The sequence below is a fragment of the Osmia bicornis genome, chromosome 1 (assembly GCF_907164935.1).
Source record: "Osmia bicornis bicornis chromosome 1, iOsmBic2.1, whole genome shotgun sequence".
Lineage (NCBI taxonomy): Eukaryota > Metazoa > Arthropoda > Insecta > Hymenoptera > Megachilidae > Osmia > Osmia bicornis.
In genome coordinates this window covers 9286164-9313838 of record NC_060216.1, presented here as the reverse complement: position 1 = coordinate 9313838, position 27675 = coordinate 9286164, and the positions used below count along the sequence as shown (strand labels likewise).

Here is a 27675-nt window from a genome sequence, read left to right as displayed (position 1 = left end):
ACCCTCTGACAACGGAGCTGAACCTTCATACTTAATAAACTCAGACACCAAATGATTGAATACGATTGTTTATTTCAGCTTTAACATGAGCTATACTTTTATAAAATAATTATAAATAAATAAACGTAACATCTTTCGTACATTTCTTACACATGTACTATCACAAAAAGAAAACTGATTCTTACAGATGTATTATCACAAAAACAAAAAATGATTCTCAACTTTTAAGTCTCACTTAAAATTCAATTAATTTTTGATTTTGATTGATTACATTTCACTTATGATAATTAATTAATAGTAAATAGTATATTGTTTATGTAACTATGTTATAATCATATTAATATTATTAAAATAACGCTTAAACTATGTCGTTTAACGTAGAGAACCTGCGATTATCAGATTTTCTAAATTCAATATTCATGAACAATCCATTTTTTTCTTTTATAAACATTTCAGTTAAAATTTCATTTCATTGTTTAAAGTATAACCCGACATTCCATTACTACGATTGTTAAAAATGTGCTTTTTAATCACAATTATTGAAATATTATAAAATTCATTTTTAAAATTCAATTAAAATCTTTTATTTTGCAGTGTACGAATATTTCCTTTAAAATATTAATTTCATCTTATTAAATTTCTAAAAATATTCTCTACGTTTGTTTTATCATGCTCTCGGATCTCTACGTTGTAAATAATTATTATTAATCTTTGGTTGGTCGAATTCAAAAATTCATCTTAAGATAAAATTGTATCTAATTATATTGTGTATTATTGTGCCAGTTAACCGGTGACCCAACCACAGGATTAATCCCTATTGTTTGTTTCATGTAATATTGTTCATTGCCGTGTAACACTGTTAAAAAAAAAATAAAAAAATGTGTATAAATTATATGTACTTACTTTCCATTATCCTTAGCTGACTAAATAATTCCTATGCATTTAATTATTTACGCTGCTCTCGGATAAAACGTTAATGAATAAACTACGTATAAACAAATTTCAGATCGTGCAAAAAAGTTTAAAAAATCTATTTTATATTCAACTCTCTCCCCACAAATAAACTTTCTGAACCCGCCATCAAAATACATTTGTTCATAATATTAAAATTAGTAGTTTGATATTTAAACGAGTTATAACGTTAAACCATAGAAAATGAGTACAACACATTGGAAAATTCCTGGATAATGAAAGAGAAAGAATTGATCTTATTCCGAGAAACGACTAGCATTGTGCGCGTCAAAAAAATCACGTATCAAATTACAACCACCGGTTTCTATGCGACCTTGAACGCTGGGTTCGATTCGTCTGGCGAGGATTAGAAAATAAAATATTTCTTATGGATGGACTTACCAGAAGAATGGAACCTAGTGGTGACCAGTTGGTGCATCTTTGTACATGCAATAGCTATTGCGCTCTGTTCGGTCGGCATCAATTCTCCGTGATATTCGAATAAAATAAGGGAGTCTTGAAAAATAGTTATCTAAACAAAAACAAGCATAAATGAAATAAGTAAGTATGGAAGATGAATATTGTGCAATATGAAATGGAAATCGAGTAATTACTTTGCACGCATAACCTATCGTGTTCCCCACGTGTAAACAGTCAAAAGAACAAAAAGCGTTAAATCTTTCTTTGATAAAATTTTGTAAAACATTCATGTATATCGGCGTCGTATCAGTGACCTCGTTGTCATTTAGATCCACGTTGGGTTTAGCGTTCGATTTTTTCTCCAACATGCGTTTACTTCGATTCTGATTTAACTTTTGCAAATTCGTTCTTGCCACAGCTTCGTCGATGCATCGTTGCCTTTCCAGAATTTTAGTCGCTCCGATTGGTTTCGCCCAACGTATTTCCCAGCCTTCTGTTTCAGCGATACCATTGGGTCCTAATTTTCATTTAATTTTATTTATTAATAACATGTATATATGTGAAGATAAAGGAATAATTAAAACGATGAAAAGAAAATAATGTATGTACTCGTCATAATGTCCATTACGATCTGTGCTGCTTGCCGGTTTTCATAATGTATGAATGCGAAATGATTAATTTTTTTTAATTTTAATATTGGAATTTTTGTATGTTTTTGAAACATGTCTCGAACTTTTTGTTGTGGCGTATCCAAACTCAAATTTCGTACGAAAAGAGCGGTTACCTGAAAGTTTTTAATATTACTTCGTTTACACAAAATGGCGGTGTACAAATGATTCGATTGCTCATGTTCAAATAGCGATACGAGGCATTTTAGTTTTATTTTAGTGATTAACTTCCGAAAGATGTTTCAATTCTTACGTTTTCCATAACTTCTTCGTCAATAGGATCTCCAGGTTCCGGATCGGCCCAATCAACCGCAATTTCATGATCCCACAACATCACTCTTCCAGGTATTAATTTTCGTCTAGCCATGGCGGCGGTTCTGTGATCTTTGAATTCGACGAAGATGAAACCGCGGTTCAACGACTTGTCACGTGCACATGGATACAGATAGATATCCGTGATACCCTCGAGGATTTTATTAAGTTCTGTCATAAATTCTTCTTTGCTTTTGTTTTTCGGCACTCCACCGAAAAAGAGCCGACAGTTGTCGATGGATTTAACGACGCCGATATGGTGGCCGGGTCTGATTTCATAACCGTCAAGTTTAGCGCACGCGTTCCTCGCAATTTTTGAATTTTCGAACAAAGCGAACGCGTATCCGCGGGTTGTACCAGCAAAATCAAGCATCAATCGTAATTCCATCAAACGACCAACCTTTTCAAGGACGGGCATTAATTCATCCTCGTAACAATCACGTGGAAGACGACCGAGAAAGATCTCTGCACCTTTGACACGTTGCTTTTCTCCGCGAACGATCTCAGGAGCGGTTAAACGACGTTGTCCATTTTCTTGCACTAATTCGTACTTCGTGTTTCTTAACAGCTCTAACAATCTGATCGTCAATTGATACTCTTCTGCAATATTTTCAATCGGCTTGGTAAATATCTTTTTCGCGTTATCCATATTGTTGCACAACACGTCGAGCCTGGACGAAAACGATAAACGAACTGTGTCGACTAAGTTGATCCTTTACTCCTTCTTTCTTCCTTCTCTTACCCCCACAAACGAGTATAATTCGTCAGAATATATGGAGTGTATTCTGCAGATGGACCAATCGCAGTGATCGAGTATCATCGCCAATACAACGACACCTCTTCAAATAGAAGAGGATAACAAACATTTCAGGGACCACTTGGGTGCAAAATAAGCAAAGCACGTGCGTCCCGTATTAAATTTCAAACCCTAACAAGAGTATTATAAACGGGATACTGAAAATATACGGTATAAACATTCGTTATGTTTTCAAACGAAAGATAAATTAACAACAATTTATTAAAACACACATTATAATATGAGCAGTTAATATTTAACAATATAAATCTAGTTACATACTTCTAAATGCATATAAATATAAATCTTGCAGAGATAATTAAAAACACTAAAATGCGTCTTCCTTTATTATATATTTATCAGTTGTTGAATAAAACGGGCCATTTAATTTATTTCTCGTATACGCAAAAATATACGCTCTGATTGATGAATATTAAAATAGAAATCATATATTTTACTTTTTATTATAGAACGGTACACGTTGAAATATAGATATTCATATGAATCAAAAATATATTTTTATCGACATTGATGTTTACGAGCCAGTAGATAGAAATGTTTTTGTACTCACATGGACGAGGTATAGGGCAGGAACTCCAATACTTTATATAATACATTGATTAGTGCAACAATAAAATGTAACACGATTTTATTTTAAAATAATTAAGTTAATAACTTAGGAACATTTTGTAAATGTTATTTTTATATTTTTTATATTTTATTTATCGTTGTGAAAAATGGTACTCTTGGTGTCATCTAGCGACGAAATTATAAAAGTGACAAATGTAAGGCAGTGATCGCAGATACAAAACGACTGGACTGAAGACACAATTTTGACTTCCTCTGAGTCTATTTTTTGGAAATCAGTCAAAATATTTTTTAAATTCGATCCTTGCACTATCTATACAAAAACGGCGGAAACTACTCAATAACTTACCGACCTAGTTTCTTTTCTAGCACTATCTATCGGAAAACAGCGGAAGTTACTTACCGACTTATCATACGGTAGTCGGTAATTGTTGAGTAGTTTCCGTTGTTTCTGTATAGGTGACGCTGGGATCGAATTTTAAAAATATTTAATTTATGTCTTTTTAAAATACAAGTTTTGCTAAAAAAAATAGAATCAAAGGGAGTCAAAATTGTCTTTTCAGTGGCGGTTTGATTTTGTAATTAATTCATAAACTTACGTGTGACGCCACCAAAGGTTTCATAATGAAGCCTTCATCTGGTATCGGTGATATATTGAAGTAATCTGCTGTTGCCGTGACTTTGCATTATTGGTCGTTAATTGTTAATAAAAGAAGCACTGAACAATCCGCACATGTAATGCGCAGATTCAGACACGCGAGCATTGGCTACAACAACCGTATTCGACCGTGGTCGCAACCAAACTATTCGGCTCGTCGCGTCGCGTCGGCTCGTACCCGACACTCCTACGGCTGGGCCTGCGCACTATGCGCGCTCTGATTGCGCGGCATTTTCCATTAATAATTCAAAAACTAAACCTTAACAAGCATTTTGGTAAAAGAAAAAGTTATTTAAAATTATCCCGGCTACCACCCTTTCAAGGGATACCCACCCCTAGCTGAACACCCTGTATAATATTGCAAGAAATTTAATACGTGCAATTTTTTCCACGTTAAATATATGTCTCCAGTATTTGTTTTTAGATTTTAGAAGATAGTATTAGAAGATAGTTTAGAACATTATATCTTGAGAGAGTGTTTGGAAGATGTCTAAAATTATGCAACAGATTTATTGTTATGTGAATAAATGCAACGGACGCTATACAAAAGTAAAGGTATCATGTACAGAGCATCGGAGTAAGCGTGACTGAACTTTCTATAATTAACGTTCACAGAACTGCGCAACCATATTTCTTGTAATCGACGGCTTTTTCTTTTTGTACATGTTTATTTGTAAATCTATTGATTGTAACGATTCTTTATAAATGATTGTGTAACGACATGTCTGTACTAAAGCTACCAAGCTATTTTGGAAAACGATATTATCATTCTTGCACTCTTCAACAGGCACTCGTTTCCACGCACAACATTCTACACTGAACTCAAATGAAAATATTGTAGTCATACGGATCGAAAGCATCTATACCCCACATGCAAAAAAAAATCAATTCTCATATCATTGTACAATATATTTGCTTCCGATCCACGCATTTTAATTGATTTGCTACATAAACCGTAACGGCGAGCCTTAGTAACATTATTTCTTTACTATTACACATTAGGTACCTACATGTCCTTCATTTGCATACAAAGGAGCGTTCGTCAGTGCCGTTTTTACTTTGTACACGATCGTGAGAAAATAAATTTGCGTACATGGCACTAAGCAACTTTATAGAACACGGATCTAATAATCTTAAGCATACAAAAATAAATTATAATAATAATCATGTATCTCTGAACTTATTACATATACAGTGAATACTATATTATGTATACGTATGTATATAATATATATAGATATATAAATATATTTTAAAGTACAGTATCCCTTATAGTTACTCCTGATTTAGAGCACAATTAAAATGCTATTTTTTTTTTCAATAATACATATTAGAACATCTAGGAGAATTATCGAACAATCAGCAGAATAATTAATTTTTAAAAAATTTCTACTAAAAATGAAAACATGTGTTTGTTACTCAATATATACATAAATGGTAATGTGATTTTCTGTTTTGTATCATTACCAAATTTTACTTGAATGAAAGAAGCAAATATACGAGCTTAGTATAGTCATCTTGTGTTCGATGAAATACGTGGGCTACTTACCACGTAACTAAAACAATTACAACTAATACATTATTTAAAAAAATATATTACACCAGCAATGTATAGTTCTCCTAGATATTCATCTTTCACTAAACCCACCATGGCTTCCGCTGGTGTACGCTTTGGCTGTAGCAAATTACCTATAAACAAAAAACTACTTTATAAAATTACAAAAACTGAAAATTAAGTACATATTGAATACATACCTACATAGTTTAAGAAGTTCAGTAAATTACAGACTTGTGAAGGCACAGGACGAGACGACTAGGAATAACGTTGCAATATTTATCGCAAACTGAGATGCAGTTGATGACTGTCCTTTAACTAAAACCAAATGAAACACATACGAAAAACCTATCTAATTTATGAATTATTACTTATGATTATATGTTACTTACCATGTTCTGCCTGTTCATCTTCGTATTCTGTAACATGATTAAAGGAAAAATTAAATTTGATGAAAATAAAAGTACTGCAAAATTTGCACCTACGGTATATCAATTTAAAGCTTAAAATTTATTAAACGTGTATCTTCATACCTCCTGTGAATACATGGGGTTTCGATGGTTGGGACCATCCGAAATCGTTTCTAGCTCTAACGATCGCCTCGTACGATCCAGGCTGAAGTCCTACGATGGTATGTTCAACAGTGAATTGATTCCCTTTACCGTTTGTCACTGTAGGTTTGGCAACAGTCCAACTGTCGTCACCCACACGATGATACTCCAACTATAATCATTTAATTAATTTCTTAATAATAATGAAATACTAAGAATACAATTTCAACGTACATAAGTGAAGTTTGAAATTACTTTGTATTCGGTAATCGGGGAATAACTTTCCAACTGCCATCTTAGAATCAATCCCGAAGCAGTCTTTGTCATTTCACCCCCAGAAATGATTGCTTGAGATGGAAGACCTGGAGAATTTTAATAAATTTATAACTAAGCGTGTACATTCCTTAGTCACGACGTTATCGTCACCTAAAATTCATTCTCTAATAAAGAAATCGTTGCTAAAGTAAAAAGAAACGACGTCTGCAATAACCGTGTATCGTTAGTTATTATTATAACTGCCAGTATGGAAGCCGATTCGTTAGAAATATTTTTGTCACGCTCGTAACTGGTGATCTAAAATGTCCCATTGACCTAAATTCTATCGACTAAGGAAGTTACCAGTGAGGGAAATAGTCTTCTCCGCTCGTCCCATTTCGTTTTCCGCCACGCACGTATAATCGCCGAAGTCCTCCTTCTCCGTATGTATAATTTCCAGTACGTGCCGAATTTTTTCTCCTTTGATCTCTATACTGCCTTTCTTCGGTATCACCTGCTCTTGATCCTTGAACCACGTTACTTTAGCGTGCGGATGAGCGTGGACGTTGCACGTTAACCGGGATTCAACACCGAGCCCGGTATGCACCCATTTCCCCTTTGTCTCTATTTCGGGCGCGTCTAAGAAAACAAATATACTTTTTTAAATGTTTGATTTACAACGGTGAGGCAACATCTTAAATATAGAATAGTAGGTCGGCGTAGTGTTGAGGTATGTTCACCGAGTTTTCTTACAGTTAACAATAACATTAATGGCCTCCAGAGGTGGTTTCTCCGCGTCGTTCTCCACCAGACATTGATAACGTCCACCGTCGTGTCTGGTAATCTTCGTGATAGTGATGTGATTGCCATCGATCATTACGTTACTATGGACCCTCTCGTTCTATCATAGAAAGATTAAAATAATATTAAGACAGTGAAAAAATCAGAACATAACGAATATTCGAATTCGTTTCCTTACCTCGTGGTACCATTTAATTACAGGCGTAGGTTGTATTCTCGTTTCACAGCCGAGGGTTACGTTTTCACCAGCGTTAACTTCCACCTTCCTGCCAGGGGTGACACGTATCAGAGGTCTGTGAGGCTGGACTGGTGGTGATGTTGGTGGTGTTGGTGGTGGTGGTACCGGATATCTTCCAGAATCTACCAGTACTCGGTGTTTGATCGCGACAGGTGGTTTAATCAGAATACTACATTCGTAATCGTTCGAAGTATCGTTGGTAGTGGCATTGTAGATCACCAACGTGTTGTTTGGTAATCGAATGATCCTCTCTATATCCTTGGTCATAGGGTTGGAATCGTAATACAAAATTTCGTCGCCTTTCTTCCACGTGACCGCAAAGTTATCTGTAAACGCGTTTCAATAACTATTATTAATTATGATCAATAATTATAATTAGGAGGTTCTACGTTAGGCTCTTTCTGAGATCAGAAAATCCACTTCACTCCAGAGTGTGGAGTTGAAAGATTGTTCTCAGCCTTTGGGAAAAATAGAAAGATTTTTTAATTTGGTACAAACCTGCATTCTTCAGAAGACAATTCAACCAAATGGTACTTCCATTCCTAACGTGTATACTGTCCGGCTTGGACATGATTTGAGGCGGTTCTTCAGAAGTACTAGCATCGCCATCATCGTCGTCGGCGTCGTCATCGTTGTAGTCATCGGTCTGTTGATCGTCACTGTACTCCATGTCATCGGAACTCTTTGCCGGTTTGCACCAAGCTGCAACAAAAGAATGGCGTTGAATTTAATTAACAAATAGTATACAGTAAGGTACACAGAGATCGACGGTCACGTTTTAAAACTCTCGAATTGCTGTCCTTTCGTTAGCGCGTCGTCACTTTCTCACGCCTTATCAACATACCGGTCGTTGAAAAAAGCGAAGAATGAATGTTTGTACGAAAACACGAATAGAGAAATATTACTTGAAATTAAAAATAATATGAAATATTATTAGCCAACCCGTATCTAAGATTCTGTCACTTTTGTACAGGCCAAACAGTAAGAATTATCGAAAACATTCTTGCGACATTGTATTTAGTGGGTCAAAATCTCAACGGATTGCCAAAAATTTTGTTATTTTCCGGTCTGACCGGAAATAATCGAGAAAGGGTTGGCTCTAGATCGAATCTCGCTCTAGTTCACTTTAGCTTGTTATTTCTATTCAAAGAAGAACCATTTCTAAGTCTGTTTTTATTTGAAAAGCTGCATTTCTTTGAACGAAGGGCATACAATATGCAGGACGTAAAATGGGATTTCTAGTGCACGACATACGTTTAATTTCAGAGCAGCGTGTCTGAGCACAACGTTTTCTAATAATACGCGGCCCCGTACCACTGTTTCCAACAATGATTTCCCACTTCTTCACGTGGCTTATGAGAGTATCGTTAGTGCATAGTTAACGACGAGCGAAAAAGCTCGATTGAAACGGTAGGACGAACGAAATAACAGGCCCGCACCCCTTTGGCTGCGTGTCTACACCCAGTTTACCCCATTTTCAGACACGCTGGACTTTATCGTTCAACGGTTATATACGTGGTTCGATTCGAACCCAGTAACCACACCCTTATTAAGGGAAAAATGGGACGTGCCAGGCGTAACTCGAACACACTTGTAATCCGAACGTGTCGTTGGATCTTTCAAATATCTTTATGGACAACTATGGTCGACAGGTAAAATCACGATCTGACCTACTCCCATTTGCAGAACCCTTGTCGATTCTCATGATCTTACCTGTCCCTTTTATTACAACCTTGCTGAATGTATGCCTGATTCGAGCGAGGCGATGCGTCGCGAATTTCGTGCCCTGAAAGACTTGCAGATTTAGGGCATCGCGAATGCTCTTTGATGAGCTTCAATTTAAAGCGAGCTGAATTTCTTGCCACTTTCCAAGGGAATTTTTAATACGTTACGACGCTTTAAATGTAAGGTAATCAAGTAGCTAAAAAAGAAAATAATTGAATAACAGTACTATTATATTTATAGAGTGTCTCGTGCAACTGGGTCAAGTTATTTAAGAGAGAATATCAAAAACCGCTTAGAAATGGAATAAAGTTATTTTTAAAGAAAAAGCCCGATTAAGGAGAGAATGACTTGTAAATCTAGGTTAATGGCTGACCACCGCATGCCGCTTCTGTTCCTACTTAGCTTGCAACCCCTAATCACGACACCGCGCCGGACTTCCCTAGCAACGGCCTAGAAAGACGCCACGGTGTCCCATTGCTCAATTTACTCTCACCATGGATACTCCACCATAGAGACCGTTTTCATCGACCTCGTGCGTCGGACTGAAATCATATGTTTCCTTGAAATACTGCGGATATTGAACGAAAGAATCGATTCAGAGATTTGTGTAATTGTTAAATTTTGATAGAAATTTAATTAATATTATTTTACTATCTTTCTATCGATTTCAAATCTTTCCACTTTTCTTTCATTTCACTTCGGCGTACAAACAAAAATGGGAAACTCAATGACGATGCGAAGAACCGGTGTCCATGGTGACTCAAGAGAAGCTTGCACTGCGCAATGCATCATAAAACAAGCATTCGAGTAAACGCAATAAAACTACGACGTGGTAAAACCGATGCAGCCTCATCGGGGAGGTCTTGCGAAATGGAAAAAATTCTCCTCCCTCTCTTTCGCTCGTTCTGCCTCTTCTATTGGGATTCAACCGGCACGTGTGACTAACACGAAAGAATAACGGACGTGCCTTAAAACCGCAAAACGATTTTGCATTAAGTACACGCGTAAGAAACGATGATATCATCCTGACGACATGTCCAAAATAAGGACCCGATTCGATGCTCGGATTTTCATCCACTAACAGTACACGTCATCGTGTTTCCTATTATCTTTAAGGTGTGCATTCACTGATTAAGAGTTCACGAACAAACTCCCGAGTATTTTATAACACTACGTGATCCTTTCCCAAACAGTTCCAAAAATCTATGTAAATATTTCACTATATCAGTTTACTTTAGTTGCATGAGAAGTTGGCGAGCAACGAAGTCACTGTGAAGATCAGTGAAAATGTACCATCGCTCGAAAATGGTAGGAAACACGGTTAGAACCGCATCCCTCAACAAATCAAAAGGGGATGAGGCAAATTGGCTACTCGAGAGATCAGGTAGACCGTCGTCAGTGGTCGTCGATGTGGTCTGCAAAATGTCAGGGTGCCGCTTCAGGGTGCAATTACGTTCGGTTAGCAGTTAGCAGACAGGATGAAATTTATTGTCCTCAGGAAGCGTTATATCGAGCCTTTTACCTACGTAATAAGGATAGTTTTGAGAATTATAATCATGTATGAAATTTATTTGATTTTTCATGATAGATCGTTGACAAATTTGGGGCAAGTTATTACTCCTTGGGACGTCGACCCAAGAGACGGCAATAACGCCGAAAATTTTTCGAATCACGATCACGTAGAAAAATGATTGAATCCTTTATAGTCATCCGTATAACTTTGGTATAGATTATTGCTATTTCTTAAGGTTATCGACCTGCTAGTTCATTGATCCGGACACTAAACCCAAAATGAGAACTTACTTGCATCACGGTTCTCTTATTTTTGGAAAAAATTAGAAAGACTCTAGATTAATATTATTGCTTGTTAAAGTCATAATTATATATACTGGATGCTTTCATTCGTTAATCCAATCATTTACATTGGTACTTCCAAGTAACGAAGTTTCTGGAAGAGTATGAATAACAAAAGCCAGATTGTCATGTTTCTATGAAAAGAAATCGTGTAATCGATAACATGTTTTCATCATTTTTTCCATGAAAAAAAAACCCACTCGATGTATCGACGAGAGGAAGTTGGTCTATATTAAAAGTATGACTACTTGCATGATATCTAAAAATGACAAACGGTGATCGTTCAAGTTAAATTTAAAGTCGACGAATAGTCAGTGAAAATTCATCATATACATTTTGATTTAGACAATCGAACATCCATAATTCTCTGTTTTCCAAACGGTACAATTAAATCTTTACAGGAGTGGAATACATGGTACAACGATTTCAACTTCATTCCTTATCGATCGTCTCTTCCACCCCCATAGAACGATGTCTGTTTGCTTGGACAAACCTCCCTTCTACACAGAAGTTGCCCCATGGGGTCGAAAGTCATCACGGTCCTCAGGCTATTTATAAGAGACATCATTTAATTGACCTACCTCGATTTTAATGAACCTTCTGTACAATTAAAATCTTCAAGAAGCATTAGACACGCGCTATTCTTAATTTCCAAGAATTTTTGTGAAAGAGAAAACCTATAACAAAATATTCCTACCTCTGGGATAATAAACTTTCACAAATATTCTAGGCAACTTGACGACTTCGGAGGAACGTTAACAGACCATTAAACGAGGACTCGGCAAAAAAGCAATGCAATCAATTTTATAGTTTATAGTCGTTGAACCTTAGTTCACATTGGTGGAGTTATGTAAGTCGATAGAATGTTAGAATTAGCAAAAATGCAATGTAAATATATTACGTATACAAGTTAATTGCATCATTTTATAGAATTTAAGTTTATTTTACATTGGTAGAATAAATGGTAGATTGTACTACTAGCGTCTACTCTTTATTATAGCGATTCCCTAGCATTGTGAACTAGAGTTTAGAGTGTTGTAGTTCGACTCGAGGAAGTTGAAAGATAGGAATTCTTACGAAGGTAGAAAACATCTAGCAAAGAAAGTATCGAAAGGCCATCGATATTAAGATTCAGAATTTATCCTTCGAAGGCTGAGGTTGACAGTGTTCGATGGATCACGAATGTTGAATGGGTGACGTCACCTCTCGCATTCCCTCACGCCTTAATGGTTATTATTGCTAAGAGGCACGCACTCTTATTCCAAGAGAGAGCCTTCTCGTTTCACCAATGCTTCGGCTAACACGTGTGCGTCTGTAAACATTGTCGGAACCGGGGTCGAGCGTGTTCGTGGGTGACTGTAAAATACCATCGTAACGAGGTGGGTGTCGTGGGTGTGCAAGCGACAATGCATGTGTCGTGGAATATCCAACGTCTCTTGGTATTGGAACACGGATAATAAAACGGGGAGTGCCATTTGGACGAATTGACCCCCTAAAAGTTCCATGCAGCCGAACAGTTGCGAGGTCACCGATACCGTAAGGCATTTACGAAATAACCAGGACAACGATGCGTTTTTAATGAAATTTCATCACCAATTCCCTTGCCGTTTTATACCATATGCGGTTCGGTGAATTTTATTTATTATTTTATTTGTCGAAAAGCAAGAAGGTAGATAAAAATTCGACTGAAGAATTATCACCAGCCGTTTAAGAAATATATTAATGTTAATCTAAGAATGAGGATTATGCATGAGACATAGAAAATGTCAAAGCGTGGTCGTTCAAGTCTCTGCCAATATTGCAATTCTTAATTTTAGAAACCACTAATCATTGAAAATTCTTCGTCGTATAAATCAGGATCCCAGAATATTTTAAATCAAAATGTCATACAGGATCTCGTAATTTTGCATTTCATTGTAACTTTCAAATTTCACGGATACTTTAAGTAGCCATACTTAATTGTGCTCGTGCCTGTAGAGACACTCATAGAATTATTTGCTGAACATTCGAATGAAACAGCAATTTCGAAGTGGATTTACAAGTTCCTACTCAGCGATGGATTGATGTTTTCAATCAATTATTATACCTTCGCTTATCTGATGTTCGATAGACAAATAACATTTTACAGCGTTCGATTCGAATCGCCTCTTGTACACATTCTTGAAAGATTTTCTGAAATCCGTAATCATTTCTGCGATTCCCTCAGCGAGCACCAAAGCCGAAGAACACACTTCCGTATTACTGTTTCTTCACCCACACGTAGAATAAGCAAACGTTCGCAGCGTGTAGCATTCGCGCCCAGTTGCATATCCACCGTTAGAAGCGACAGAAAATTATCCTCGATAATACACGGCCGGAAGCAGAAATGAACCGGCAATTAATACAATTCCGGCCAGAACGATAACGTCGAAAGTCTGAACCAATGACTAATGGTCTAATTCTCACGGTGTAGTATTTCAAACATCGCAGCCTGTTCTTTCCACTTCTTCTAACGGCTAACGAATCGTGGCAGTTTTTGAAATATAAAAAGCCTAGCACGAATACATGACAGAAAAGCAGGATACAGCAACGCAAACGATATATCAAATTAAAGCTTAAAGTTCGATGAAGATTACTACATAAACGTTTTATCGATATTCTTAATACAAAATGGTTGATTCTTTATTCTTAGCATTCTGTTACATAAATTTCCTCGAAGAAGGTGAAAGAAGAATCCATTTCACTGTCGCGTCGGTTTCCATTGTCCTTCCAGCTAGTATCAATGCCAGCGAGAAAAATATCCGTGGTTACTCTTCAGATTCCACTGGATGTATCTTTAGCCGTGCGGTGAATTATTTCCTAGTCTATTGCAAGCCGTGTACTAGGCGCGAGTCGAAATCGGAGCGGAGGTTCCTGGAGAGAGGAGGCTAGGCGTTTGTGCACGTAGCTGGGTCTAAATCAGGCGGGCCTTTGGACTTGGTAAAAATCCGGCCTCGCATCATCGTGGTTCCTCTGCTGGGCAAACCGTATCTTCCTCTGAGGAGATTCGAACCGAGGAGGAGCATCTGCGATCCTATGTTATCTTCCCGTTTGGCAGCTAGCCAACTTCAATGTCGTCCCTTTTGCTATTTCGCCCCGTGGCGTTATATCCCTTGCACGAGGCGCATGGTTATTTTCGCGTGTGGTGAAACCCGGCTGCAATCATGGATTATTTCGAATCCGTTCGTCTCTATGCGGTGCACCGTCTTCCATCTATTGCGCAATCTATTAGGATGTTGCACATCAAATGGCGAATTTCGACAAGAATAGCGTGGATAAGTTTCAATAATCGAAAAGGTAACGTTTATTTTGCAGTTGGCGAGATTTTAATATTCCATTATTTTTTTTAAATTTTTGTAATTCTATTTGGATAACGTTAGAATAGTATTGACACGTTAGATTTAGTAATTAGCCACTTGACCTCGTGCGTATTCTTTAAATAGATGTCATCCAATGTAAATTCCAATTCATTCTCTCTCATATTCATCATCCGTACGAATAAGGTAGTCACCGTTTACACGAAGAGTGATAAACTGTTGACATTCGCCTACTAGCGCAAGATGAGTACGCGGCCAGCAAATAATTACCACATCCTGTTTGCCGGCATACCGAAGGCCTTGAGAACCGCGCTCGTTTTAAGCTATTAAGAAAGTTTTTACGCTTAACGCTCGAGCGACACTGCTCGCGGATGTGCTTACTTTCAGTTCCTCATTACACCCTAAGTGTCTTTCACCGTACGCGGAATTGAGTCCTCGATGGGTTGAAATTTAATTAAGATTCGATGGCTAATTTTCGGCGCCAACATCGTTCAAGAATTGAATAAAAATTAAGTAATCCTTCATGCGATGCAAGTATAAATGATGAGAGATCTGTTCAGAATGTAGAGGACGAAAACGTTTGCTTACCCTTCCTGTTTCGATAACGCGAGATTTGGTAACACGATAGCCGTAAACACGAGAGGGAAACCAATCAAGGGTCTTCCAACGGCGACATTTCGCCCTCGCAGAACAACGAACTTGAACCACGGAATCGATCGTGTAATCCGGTCACGCAGACATTTAACCCTACGCACGTTTCCCCCCTTGCAGCATCTAATACTTTCCCTTGTTCGGAACGGATGTTTCTGGGAATCGTTGCGGACACACCAGAGAAACCTACGCACGTATCCCGAGAACCTCTCTCGTAAGCATCGGAACTGAAACGTGAACCTATAAAAATCACGCCTTAGCATGATTTATTCCTGGCAATTACACGAGAAACGTACCCCGAAGAACCTTCGCGTTTCGATCCTCCTCGTTCATCACAGAATGCACGCTTTCAGACGGAATCCTTCCGGCGGACAGGGTTAAACAGTCGTTAAACGATGAGTCACTTGGCTCGGGTAGAAGGTGATCGTGTTGTCTTTTCATGGTTCGAGCGAAGGAATCTTCATGGAAGGCATAAAGGTTCAAGTATATCTGCTTATAAACCTTGCGAACTTGACGTTTATCTGTACTCCCTGACTATGCAATTTGCCAAACATATAAAAATTTCAATTTTTAATTATAATACTATAGTTAGCAAAGTGAAGTTAAAAATGGCAAATTATTCAAAGAGAACCATAAAAGTACATACAAATTTTATGAATACAAATTAATGGTAATTTTATGTGACCGTATTGGCCATCAAATTTCAACACCTTTTATACAAAAATTCCATAAGGGGTTAAAGCGTAGAATTTTCATGGTTGTCAGAGGTTCAGGGTGTAAACCGTGAATACGATTAATTGACCATCAGATACGCGTCCTTTAGATATTTTTGAATGGAAACCGACCGAAAAAGGTGCGTTCCGTTGACACGGCTGACGTTCCGTATAATGGCATTATCTCCTTCATTACCATCGGTATAAAGGAGCTCGAAGAACAGCGTCAAGATATATTGTAAGGTGTATCTGTCGTTGCTTTCCACCCACGGCGTTGGATTACACCCACCCAAACGAAATTCAATCCCTGGCAAACCTCGCAGATTATCCGTACACAAGATTGCACATTTCACTGATGTAAATAATGTCTTGTTGTGAAAATTTGATAATTTGTTGAATCAACATAACGCATGAATTTCTCTCGATAGGAAGTGGGTCGTCAAAGCAAATTTCACTGGCTTTAAACTTTACCATTCTTGCAACTTACGATTCAGTAGATTTATTTACTCTAGGAATTAGAAGGAATTAATAGTAGTCGAGGACGTAATAGACGGTGTGTTTCTCGGTAGGCGATATTTAAAGATTGTGGATTTACTAATTTGCACTATCTTGTTGAATTTTGTTCACGTGCCACGTTTTTTGTATACTGTTATTGGAAAATCTTAATCAGTCACAATAATCACTTAATTATCTTGGCACACCTGTTGCTCAGGATAGTTCCTATACACTTTTTAAAGTTCTTTTTTCCTTTTGTTTGAAAGTTTCATTTTGGTGAAAATTCATTGACAATGAGAGTAAAAAATCAACAAATTACCATGATGATAATCGACGTTAATAAAGTAATTATTCGACTGCCTAAAGCACCATCGTGTCACCGAAGAAATCAAACCTGACGTTGATTTTCAAGGAAACAGGAAACCAAGCTTTGACCCACTGCGGCTGTATGATGGGTACCCGACGTAGGTGACTTTTCTCGGCATAAACGAGATGTAAATCGTAAAAACCAGCGACCACGACTCAATAAGCCCACGGTTAGTCACGGTCGGCCCACTTACGAGTGTCTTCGGTAAATCATGAGCAGACACGAGGAACGCGGTGAATTTCCGTGAATCCTCAATGAAGCCGACGAGCCGTGATTCGTTTCGATAAATAGTCAGCTCCATAACGCTACGAATCAATGTACCTCTTCCTGCCACGTTAGTTGATTAAATATAAATAAAATGAATAATAATTATGTAAAAGTCCATATCCTCATAAAGCTATGTTTAAGATGGAAGTGGTCAAGAATTTTTCTTATAAATAAAGTGTGCTATGTTTGTTAGTAAAAAAAAAAAAAAAAAACAAAATATGATCTTGAATGGTGAATGAGAAGGAAGGTTTATATAAACCGCTGCCATTGAATGGTATCGGGTAGAAAGGTTCAACGCGTAAGCGGTCTTTTACTGTTCCCATAAATCTCGATGGTCTCTCTTATCGAAAGCTGGGTGACAGATTTTTTTTCTTCATTCAGGTAGCAGGACTGTTACACGAACACTTCCACAAAGACTCAATCGACCAGTTTGTCGAGTTTCGTATATGGAGAAGCAAGCCTTATTTGCGAGACTCCTTGGAGGAAGGATAAAGAGATGTCCCGATACCGATCGTGGCTCGGATCGTAAAGAGTTCCATTGACCTTTCGAAGTGCATGGCTGCACAACCACAAGGTTTGAACTTGATTTTGCAAAGGTTCGTGTTGTTCGAACGTGAGAATAACTCGTGAATCTTATTGATCCATTGAACCCTTTACGGCGCCAAACTGTTCAGCCCTCGTTGATGCGGACTGTGTTAATTGACTAGTCAGTCGAGTTGCGTATATGGTATAACAGCAGGCTATATACGAGTAAATAAGGCTTGAAGAAATATCAGCGTCTCCATCGATTTATGATCCTGAGCTAACATTGACCTTTACTACTATCGGTACGAATCTTCATGGTCTACTTGGTGAATCAAGATCGTCTCATACGCAGCTGTTTGCGCCGGTTTGCATCAGACGCGCTCAAGTCATTTCAAGTTCAATTTTAATTATAATTAAATATCGAATCCTAAGGAAAATATTTAATTTCATTTAAAAAATAGAACTCGATCTCCAGAGGAAATGAAATATAGGTATATTGATTCTTTGCATATATAAATATTGTACGACTATTCGTATTTTCCTTCATGATATTTCTATCTAATAATAGATTTATGCGAAGTTCTTATACAACTCCGTGCAAAATATGTGTCAACAAACGTCCTAATCATGTAGACAAGAAAATCTATTTTCGAATATCTCTGTGATAAAAAGTATGCCAGCTCAACAAACCGATAGTCTAATTTCCTAAGCACGTAACAGCGGCAATAATGTTTTTTGCTTCAAGGACAAAGGCTTGATAATAAATGCAAAGCAATAAAGTAATACAACATATCGATGAAGAAGCAGGACACTGTCAATACCTTACCTAACACCCACGTATGATATGGATAACCATTATCACTTGATAATTTATAATTTAACAGTATCCTTCACTTTATTCAACGTGTACTGTATAATTTGCAGATTATATTGTAAAATGTGATAATTTCACGGTGCTCAGAATTAGAAGGTATGAAATGCAGTCTCATTTCCTCTTAATTATAGCAAGGATTAAAAGGAATAATCCTTATTTTCAATTTCCTCTTAATATTTATTACTAGATTAATTTCAATTTTATTAAGAAAAGCCTATTATAAATACCATTCCAGCATTAATAACTTTTATATAATTTTAATTGCTTTTCTAATTTAAGCTATAAAATGATTAGTTTTAAAATTAAAATTAGCATATAATACAGTGGATAAAAATAAAAGAAGTATTTCGAGTGCAAAGGGTTTAATCGCTTCCTCTACCCTTTCCTTCGCAAAAAGAAAAAACGCGTAACATCCAAGCGGGGGCTGGTTTCCTTTCGTTTAAATCTTAATCTCCAGAGGCTTGTACAGTTTTTCGTCCACCTTCCTAACCAAAAGATCTCCGAGCAACCTCTTTGTTCCCCTGCTGTACTTCTTCACCGCTATAAATCACCCTCGGCGTACTCCAGTGCATATATTATGCAGCTACAGCCGAATACGCTTCCGCTTATGCAACCAGTTGCGCTTTACACGGCGATCCATTGTGCCGTCGTTCACATTTACATCTTGAGAATTTGCTCGTAGTTTCCAGCTCATTCACAGGACGACACAAACGAACCGCATTCATGGATTACGTTTTCCTAATATGCTTAAGATTTACGCGGCTGTACGTCCTTGAATTATGGAAGAACGTTTGTGTGTTCATCTTGTTGCTTCCTTTATGAGCTTACATCCGAGCTGATGATTTTTTAAATCCTTTTGTTACGTAGGATACAGGATATTTCATGAAAAGTCTTTGAATTTTTATCAGTCCTTCAGAGGCAATTTAGTTCAGTGAATTTTTATGTTTCTTGAAAGAGAATTTAAGTAACACTACGATGAATTCAAAAATACCCCCCTTTACCATCATATTGTGCAGTGGAAAAATCTTGAAATAATTAATTTCTTTCGTCTCAAAGTGTTCCCTCCCCAGCACCGGTGTGGACTGCACGGAAGCTATTTCAAAATCTCTTCAAACGAAACTCACCGAGCAAAAGCATTCGGTAAATAATTTTTCAACCTGGAACGACTTTCGTTCGCGACATCTTGCCTCTTCAAATTTAACCGCGCTAATATTCGGCCCTACTCACCCCGCGGATAAGGTTTGCCATTAAGAGCGAGCAAATATTTGCCAGTCGCTTCTAAGTGCTCTTCATCATGGTATCTGGTAACGTCGTGGCCCCAGTCAGGTAAAGAAACGGCAAATAAGAAATGATCTCAGACTTCCAAGCAGTCAGTCATCAAATCAAACAGACTTTCACTTTGTTATTCATCGTATTGTTGATGAACCACAGGAGTATATAAGTAATAATAACGTGAAAATACGCAAAATGTACAGCAGTGAGCATAAAAAGCATTCCTAGGAAAAAATGAGGCTACAAAGGAAAGAGACACCCTCGTTTAACCTTTTCTAAATTCGAATTATTCGCCCGCCATTTTCTTTATGGAAGCCCATATAAAAGATTATCTACACCAAAAGAAATCATCGTTCAGGCTTTATCTGACCGTTGGAATGGCGTCATCGGTAAAAGTCTAACAAGCTTGTAAGAATCAAAGATGAGGAGACGATTTCGAAGGAATCTCTTTCAACAGCCAACCCCTATCGCGCTGTTTGTTTTTCGTCCTGGCGAAGCGGAGACGATCGTCACCGTCAACTTCTTGGGTATCGTTTATAATAGTGACGTAATTATTTCGATCCCACGCAGGACGGGTCTCGTAAAGCTGCAGTAAACGTGCATGCCATGCCTTTGCGCTGCAATGAACGCGTATCGGCTGGCGAGCATTGGTACGGTATCCATAAACCACAGGGGGAAAGTTATGCGCTCTCGGAATAGAGGGTCCGCGTCATCCTGATACCCGATACTGCAAAAAGCACATCCGCAGCATATAACTCCGATGTTACTCCGATTTAGACGCGGATTAATTGGTTAAGCTTATGATAAAAGAGCCTCCTATCAGTAATGTTCCCGGAGTAAAAAGGTCGTGCTTTGATATTGACCAGCAGAGATTATCTTTCCGGCTTCTTCTTGCAATTAGAAACTGATACATATTCACGACTCGATTTCACGAAATAAAAAGTTCAGGGAAAACGACGTGTCTTCTCTAACAAATGCGTCCGTTCAAGTTCGCATCTGATGTTTGTAAGCAGCGATGAAAGGAATTCGCAGTTCCGCACTGTCTTTCGCTTCATAGCACAATCTATTAGTCACTAGCACAGGTCATGCATTACAATAAGATTCCATGTCATTCCTTCGCATTCATACAGTGTTCCTATGCTCATCTTCGTTGAAGAATACTTTTAATATTTGTTTGTTGATCATTAAAAATCAATTTATATTAAACATTCATTGAAATCATGGATGAATTATAAATTTTAAAAGAGTTAATTTGCTTATGGAAAGCTTCAATGGACAATGACATCGTATGTTGATAAACACCGAGATCGTTTATAAAACGTGATAGCGCGTTATCGATACAAAGACAGTGAAAGAAATGAAAGAAGAAAAATATCAGGAATATCGTCAATCATCTGATAGCATGAAATCGCGCTGTCGAGAGTATCGTTACCCTTTCGTTCCACGTCTATCTGGCCTTAATTGATAGAGGCGCTAAGAATTTGTGACAAAACTACTTAAGCATATGAGTGCGTCACCAATTAAACCTGTCAACGCTCTAGGAAGTTCGTCGTATAAACTTTCGAGTGGCTTACCGACAATTTTCACGACACGTTTCCCCTTTAGCTTTCACGGCGAACTCTCTGTGACCACGTGCGGAGCGGGCGCGTCACGCAGCCGACATTTTCGTGGGCCGAGGAAAATTAGGAGGGCGAAAAGCGGAGGCACAAATTGACGCGTCTCTGACCGTCTAAAGTCTAAAGTGAAAATGGAAGTCCGCAGAAACGTTTACGGGACAAAAAGGACTGGCATAATAACGGCCAGCTATATCTGGGATAGAGGGTTGTACGTTATTTTCGATGTTAACCGCCGCGGCTCGTTGTTCCTGGGGCCATCGACCCGACATTGAGAAAGTTACAAACGATCCTCGTTTTCCGGCTGAACTTCCACTTGATTGTTCGTAGACTTCGATCTCTAACCAGTCTCGACTGACGAAAAGTTTCAACTCCAAAATCTGATTCTGATAAACAAGAACTGTTCCTTCCAATTCAACGTTCCTGTTAAATTATGCATTCTATTCTTATCTTCTACTTAATTATCTTTTAATTAATAGACGGCAGATTAAAAAGGAACTCTGTAATTAGTGAGTCATCAAGAGGGGGGTATATACGTTGAGAGAGAAAACGAAAAGCGACGTATCTTTCACTGAAAGCTGATTAATTTGACGAAACGTCGTGATAGGAAATAAAAGATACAATAGGAACGCACACGGTGGCCTTAATTGATCGTCCTAGGAAGGTACTATGGGGGGAAACCGTTAAAACACGGTCATGCAGACCGGCATCAAACGATTCAACGCAACCAATCGGATATGGAAGGATTCGAACAAGAGACCCTTTCATCGTCGATTTCCTTGTTTTCACGTGGCGGTTGTGTTCCACCCACGAGTAAGCACGCCGAAAAGCCTGCGGTGCGTGACGCCCTATATGTATGTTCCCTATCTCTCTCTCTATGTATATATCGTGGTGGTTCGTTGCATTTTTAACACCCGCCACGCGAGCAAGTCGGCTCGTGGAAATAGGCCCTATTATTAGAACCGGTAGAATTCACAACAAAGGAAGTGGAAGCACCCCCTCTGGTGCTCGATGTTATTTCGTTTAGGGAAAAATTTCCTGTGAAAGAACGAGGTACACTGATCGCGTATGTAGCGATGAATATTTGAAATTCCATCTTGCAAGGTTTCAACCAATTCGAGTATATTCAAGCTGTGAATAGTTTGGGATTTTATTCCAACCGGATACAGAAGTTTTGTTTCAGACCTGGAATATGTTTAAATTATTTCCCTGTACGATTTGAAATTTATTTTTAGTCCCTGTTCGATGGTAAGTTAAATGATAAAAAGTTTGAAGTGCAGAATTTTATTTTACAGTATGAATTAATATTTTCAAAATTTCATGATCATCACCAGATGCGAATACATGTATTTCTTTGACCAATTATTGGAGCCTTGTAATTATGAAAACGATCCAATCGGATCGTTCAACCTTCTTGCACGGATAGCAGTCGTTGATGTTGATTTTGTAATTAATTCTTGTGAATCGTCCAAACGAGAGTGGGTTTGATTGGTATCTGAGATTGATGAGAGAAGCGGTAATTGATCACCCTGCTCGTTAATTAGGTTCGCGCGATACACTCGACGTTATTTTGCTCCGAATGAAATTCTTCGACACGAAAAATCTTTCTACAAAGTTTCTCCTTTTCTTTTACTTTATTTCTCATTATTTTCTAATGAAATCATTAATTGATTGTTATTGAAACCACTAATTTCTGTTTAAGGGGGTGTGATCTAATCGGGTACCTATATTGATTTTTTAAAATTTTATGCTAGAATTCTCCGTTAATTAAGTTTTATCCATAAAAGTAGTAACTCGATATTGCATGTATGTAATTCTATATAAATTATGCGCGCACTTAGACCTCTGGCGATAATGCAAATGGGAGCAAGCTTGCCTTGCCGATGCCGGAATTCAGTAGCCGTAATAGTTCCACGTATTATCGCGAATGCATCCCCGAGGCTAACTAAGTCCGTTCGCACTATCCTGTATCGAGTGTACGCTGCTATATATTTGTTGGCCAACGTTGCCTTCGAATCTCTGTACACGCAATGATAACGTTAACCCACTTCTGGGCTGGACATTATTACTTCGTTAGTAAAAGCAACATTATACTTGAAGTTTAATGCACTTTTCGAACTATGGTAATTGCTTCATCCTTGCAATAGTTGCATTCCCTTTAAAAAAAAAATATTTTTATTTTAAAAAAAATTGTGGTTGCATAATTTAACAAGGACTTTGTGAAGTACTTTAGAATTTCAGATTTTTTTAAAAATTTCAAACAGTAAAATGATCCACTTTCGGTATAAATTCTTTTTTAAAAATAAAAAAAAAATAATGTGGCGCCAGCAATAATGATTAACACCATTAATATCTATTAATATATTATTTTGTATAAAAAATGTGTCGAATCGACATAAAGAATGTACGAGAGTTCAAGTACAGTGGGAATTTTTTATTATTATACGTGTAGGTTACGTGCTCCTCTATCGCTTTACAAAAAACGAAGATTCTATGGCAGTGAGCTTAACAAAAGTTTCCCGGGACAATGGCTCGACGAGCCCAGAAATTTCAAGCACACGGAAGTTCCACGTGTACTCTAACAAGCAGAAAAATGATCCTGGTAAATGAGGAGCGTTGTGTGAAAATGATCAGGCAGGTGACCGAGGCAACACAGGAACCACTGTGTTCCTTCATAAAGATCACCCTTTATCCAGCTGTGGCCTAATTCGTGACCAGAGTGGATACGATGTTAATGAGCTGAATTATTGTACTCGGAACTCAGCACGCGAGTTTTTAATTCCCGTTGAAAGACACTTCTTCTTTTTTTTTTTCACGCACGAAACGCGGTTATCGTGCTGTCCTGTGATAAATCTTATCACGAATCTCTGCGAGCTACATCGACGATCGATCTACTTTTTGTCCTGTGTATTTTCAACCGTTTGGCCCATTTTTTTGTTTTGTTCGTCCATCAGACACGAAGAGATTCGATCTAACGGGTCTCTCGTGCGACAGTTAATTTCCGTGTTTCGTGGGGAAGGATTAAATTGAATCACGGATTCCCACCTTCGTGTGATTACTCCTCTTCCAGATTGAAATCGTACACGAAAATTTGTACCGAAGAGCAATGTTTGAAAATTATTTTTAGTAAATGTCTTTTGTGAACACAGTAGAATCGCGTGTTTACTATATAACTTCGACACGATTGAGTAGACGACAACGAAAGCGGGTTTAATTCACTGCTGACATAATTTTCCCTGACCCAGAAACAGCTAAAATATTCAATGTGCCGGCGACCCTCTTCGTGACTGCATGTCACCATTTTCCAAGTATTCCTTTCGAGGCATGCTTGAAATATTTAATTGCACTCAAACTTACGGGTCCTGTGACGCTTTTTCCCTTACGAAAAGTTATATTTATCCTTTAAAGTAATGTTGTTGTATCGTGAGATGAAAATGAATAATCATTCCTTTCGATTATGCTTTTACTTTTTTATATAGAAGTTGGTAGATTTTAACTCAATTATGACTATTGTTTGCTACAATTAATAATCAGCGATTTTCTATTAAAAAATATCGAAAAGATATGTGCAACCATTTTCTTTAAACTTTAAGCTTTAAATTGATACATCATGACTGGTATTTCTCATTTACTTTTATGTGATAAAATCATGCCAGTCTTCGAAATTTAAAAATCGACCAATGAATAGATGCAGTAGCGTGATAACTCGCGATTAGAACCAGTTGACGAATGATCCATGAAGAGCAGCGTCGTACTGTCTTCTGGTAACGTGTGCCAAAGTTCCACGCATCTTCAAGTATTTCCTAGTATCACGTGGTCAGCTAACAGCATGTGCGTGTGCGTGTATATACGTGTACACGTACGTGGACAGGCTGCTCTGTATTCGTACGGTGATCCATCGTCTACGCCTAAAAATTCATCTATGCGTTCCCGAGGGCAAAGAGGAGTGGAAGAGGCAGTACGGACGGAATGCCGCGGGCAGTTCAACGCCCTGGGTGTCTTCCCGTGATCCCAATGCACCGCATCCTCCTGTTGCAGTATGCCGTCTTGGAAATAATGGCCGCACTGTCGCCAAACCGACCGAGCCTCGCCGACTCTCCGACTACAGGGAAAGGAACAAGTAGGCGGACAACGAAGTCAAGTGCTAGCAGCCTCGTCGATGATTTATGAAGTTGCATCGAGCCTTTCTTAACGACTTTTCATGGGTTGCATTTGTAACGTGATATCGATACGCGATTCGAACCAACTTGTTCATTTTTCCTGCCATCGGTCAAAGGATATTCGAAGAACAAAAGTCGATTTCGACAGAACCGGGCTAGATCGGGTTGGAAAAATTCAATTTCCGTTTTCTCGAATCCGTAAATTGCATTCTGTGCAGCTGCATACGAATGCATTCGTCGCTTTTGTAATTTTTATCCTAAGGTTCTGTTATTTTATTTTAGAAAAAATGGTCTATGAAGAATAAATATCTAATTTAACGAACGTGTTAATTACTCGACTACTTAACAATTCAAGCGACTCGAACTCGGGTAACTTGGCTAAATGATACTAAACGTTATTCGCGAGGCAATTCGTTAGCCCGTTACAGGTGCGCGTACATCATAGTAATTATTGTGGATCGCCGGCATTTTGATCCGGGTGCTCACGTACGTAAAACCGAACGAAATCTAACGGGGCCGCAATAGCGAGAGATCAAGAATACTGATGTTAAATTTGAATAATTAACAGCAAAAGATGCGTTCTCCCTTACATAATAAGTGGCGTAGGTTCAAATTATGGCGTGCTAATTTTAATACCACGCCGAAGACGGATTTACAATTCACCGTCGAGCTGGTACCTGCTTGCAAAATTCATGTCACGAACAGCACCTTCTAACTTTAAAAGACGCAAAAGATCGGTTCCTTTTTTAACGTCGGTATGAAACTGGATTCTTTATATTTTGAATTTTAGAAACTAGAAAAAAAGGGATACTAAGAAAAGAATTATTCTCCAATTTTATCTTATGATCTTTATACCGAAGTACTGGGTTGAGGAAAAATTTAGTAGGGAACTTGAAAGCTACGAAAGATGGAAGATGGATTACTGAATAGCTTTATGAAAATGTGAAGCATTAACTAAGTACGGGCCAGGGTGGGCACCCATCAAATTGTGGACTCGCCCTCTCATCACTCTGCGATTTTAAGATTCTAAAATTCTACAATTTTAAAATTCCAGAATTAAAAAATTTCTAAATTAAAGGATTCTAAGATTCTTCCGTTACTGAAGCTAAGGAACCTGATCAACCCCACAGAAAAATCCTAGTTACGCTAATGGTGTAAAGGTATATACACTTCTCAGTGTTCGATGACACAATATGGCCAGGTGCTTTACAAATCCCAGCCTGGAGAGACGAACGCATTCTTTGGAACAGGTGGCCCAGCAGGTTAAAAACGTACCTGAACTATGTATACCTGTCCGGAGAACAGGATCCGTTAGATACACTCTCTTGGACTAATTAATTACTCTTCACCGATCACAACACTTTCAATGCTTCTGGTGTTTCCACGATACAACGCGGTACAAATCTGTCTCTGAAGGCGACATAAATCTTGTCCACACGTTTACTCGTATTAAAGTTACTTGCCCTCTCGTCGACACTGTTTGCCACTTATCAGACGCACAAATAACGATTACACGTCGTCGAGTAATATAATGTTATTATTACCGATCAAGAACATTCCATTTCGTGAGTCACGGGCTATTCACTTATTATTAAGTAACAGTTCAATACACACGTACATGTGTACGTAATTAGCGTGTAAAGCAATTGAAATGGTTAGTCAACGAGAGCAACCCAGAATTTTAAGTCCGAGCTTCATCAACGGATTCCAGAGAAGGAATTTTTCAAACTGCCATCCTAGGTACGATATTGGAGAAACGAGTGCATTTATAGGATTGCATTTAGTATTCTATGCAGTCGGTGCAAGTTGCATCTATTTTCTAATTGCGTAAAAGAATGGTACAATTTTAAAATGCATATGCATTCTTGCATTTGAGAATAAAAAATAGTGCAACATTAAAATGCATATGCATTATTTCCCTTGCGAAGAAAAAACTGCATTGTTGTCCTTACGACAAGAATAATGGAGCTTTAAAATGCATATGCATTGTTGTACTCGTGACAAAATATACTTAACCCAGAAAATGCAGTT

General features: G+C 37.9%; 2 protein-coding genes across 4 annotated transcripts in view; both read right to left on the bottom strand.

The window, feature by feature from the left end:
* Positions 1-52: 52 nt before the first annotated feature.
* LOC114882914 (APOBEC1 complementation factor-like) lies at positions 53-4792 on the bottom strand. The gene is made up of 6 exons (XM_029200105.2): positions 4335-4792; positions 2293-3022; positions 1981-2155; positions 1566-1888; positions 1354-1483; positions 53-856 (listed from the first exon to the last, which is right to left on the bottom strand). The coding sequence occupies exons 2-6, from the start codon at positions 2998-3000 to the stop codon at positions 756-758; spliced, it is 1437 nt and encodes a 478-aa protein (XP_029055938.2). The 5' UTR covers positions 3001-3022; positions 4335-4792; the 3' UTR covers positions 53-755.
* A 92-nt stretch (positions 4793-4884) lies between these two features.
* LOC114882913 (neurotrimin-like) overlaps positions 4885-27675 on the bottom strand; it is a 48619-nt gene continuing 25828 nt past the window's right edge. The window contains exons 2-10 of one of the 3 annotated variants that reach the window (XM_029200104.2): positions 8292-8495; positions 7734-8119; positions 7508-7655; positions 7118-7393; positions 6755-6861; positions 6482-6671; positions 6341-6367; positions 6149-6266; positions 4885-6096 (exon numbers count right to left, since the gene is read on the bottom strand). In XM_029200104.2, the coding sequence (XP_029055937.2) occupies positions 6175-6266; positions 6341-6367; positions 6482-6671; positions 6755-6861; positions 7118-7393; positions 7508-7655; positions 7734-8119; positions 8292-8495 (1430 nt within the window). In that variant the 3' untranslated portion in view covers positions 4885-6096; positions 6149-6174. The remainder of the gene's footprint in view (positions 6097-6148; positions 6267-6340; positions 6368-6481; positions 6672-6754; positions 6862-7117; positions 7394-7507; positions 7656-7733; positions 8120-8291; positions 8496-27675) is intronic. The other 2 variants (XM_029200102.2, XM_029200103.2) reach the window with 2 other exon arrangements.

Bases quoted from the DNA above. Each gene is read 5' to 3' on its own strand.
- LOC114882914 (XM_029200105.2), bottom strand. From the start codon at position 3,000: ATGGATAACGCGAAAAAGATATTTACCAAGCCGATTGAAAATATTGCA. The intron at 2,156-2,292 runs GTAAGAATTGAA...AAAAACTTTCAG, and splicing joins ACGAAGAAGTTATGGAAAAC to GTAACCGCTCTTTTCGTACG. The intron at 1,484-1,565 runs GTAATTACTCGA...GTTTTTGTTTAG, and splicing joins CGATAGGTTATGCGTGCAAA to ATAACTATTTTTCAAGACTC.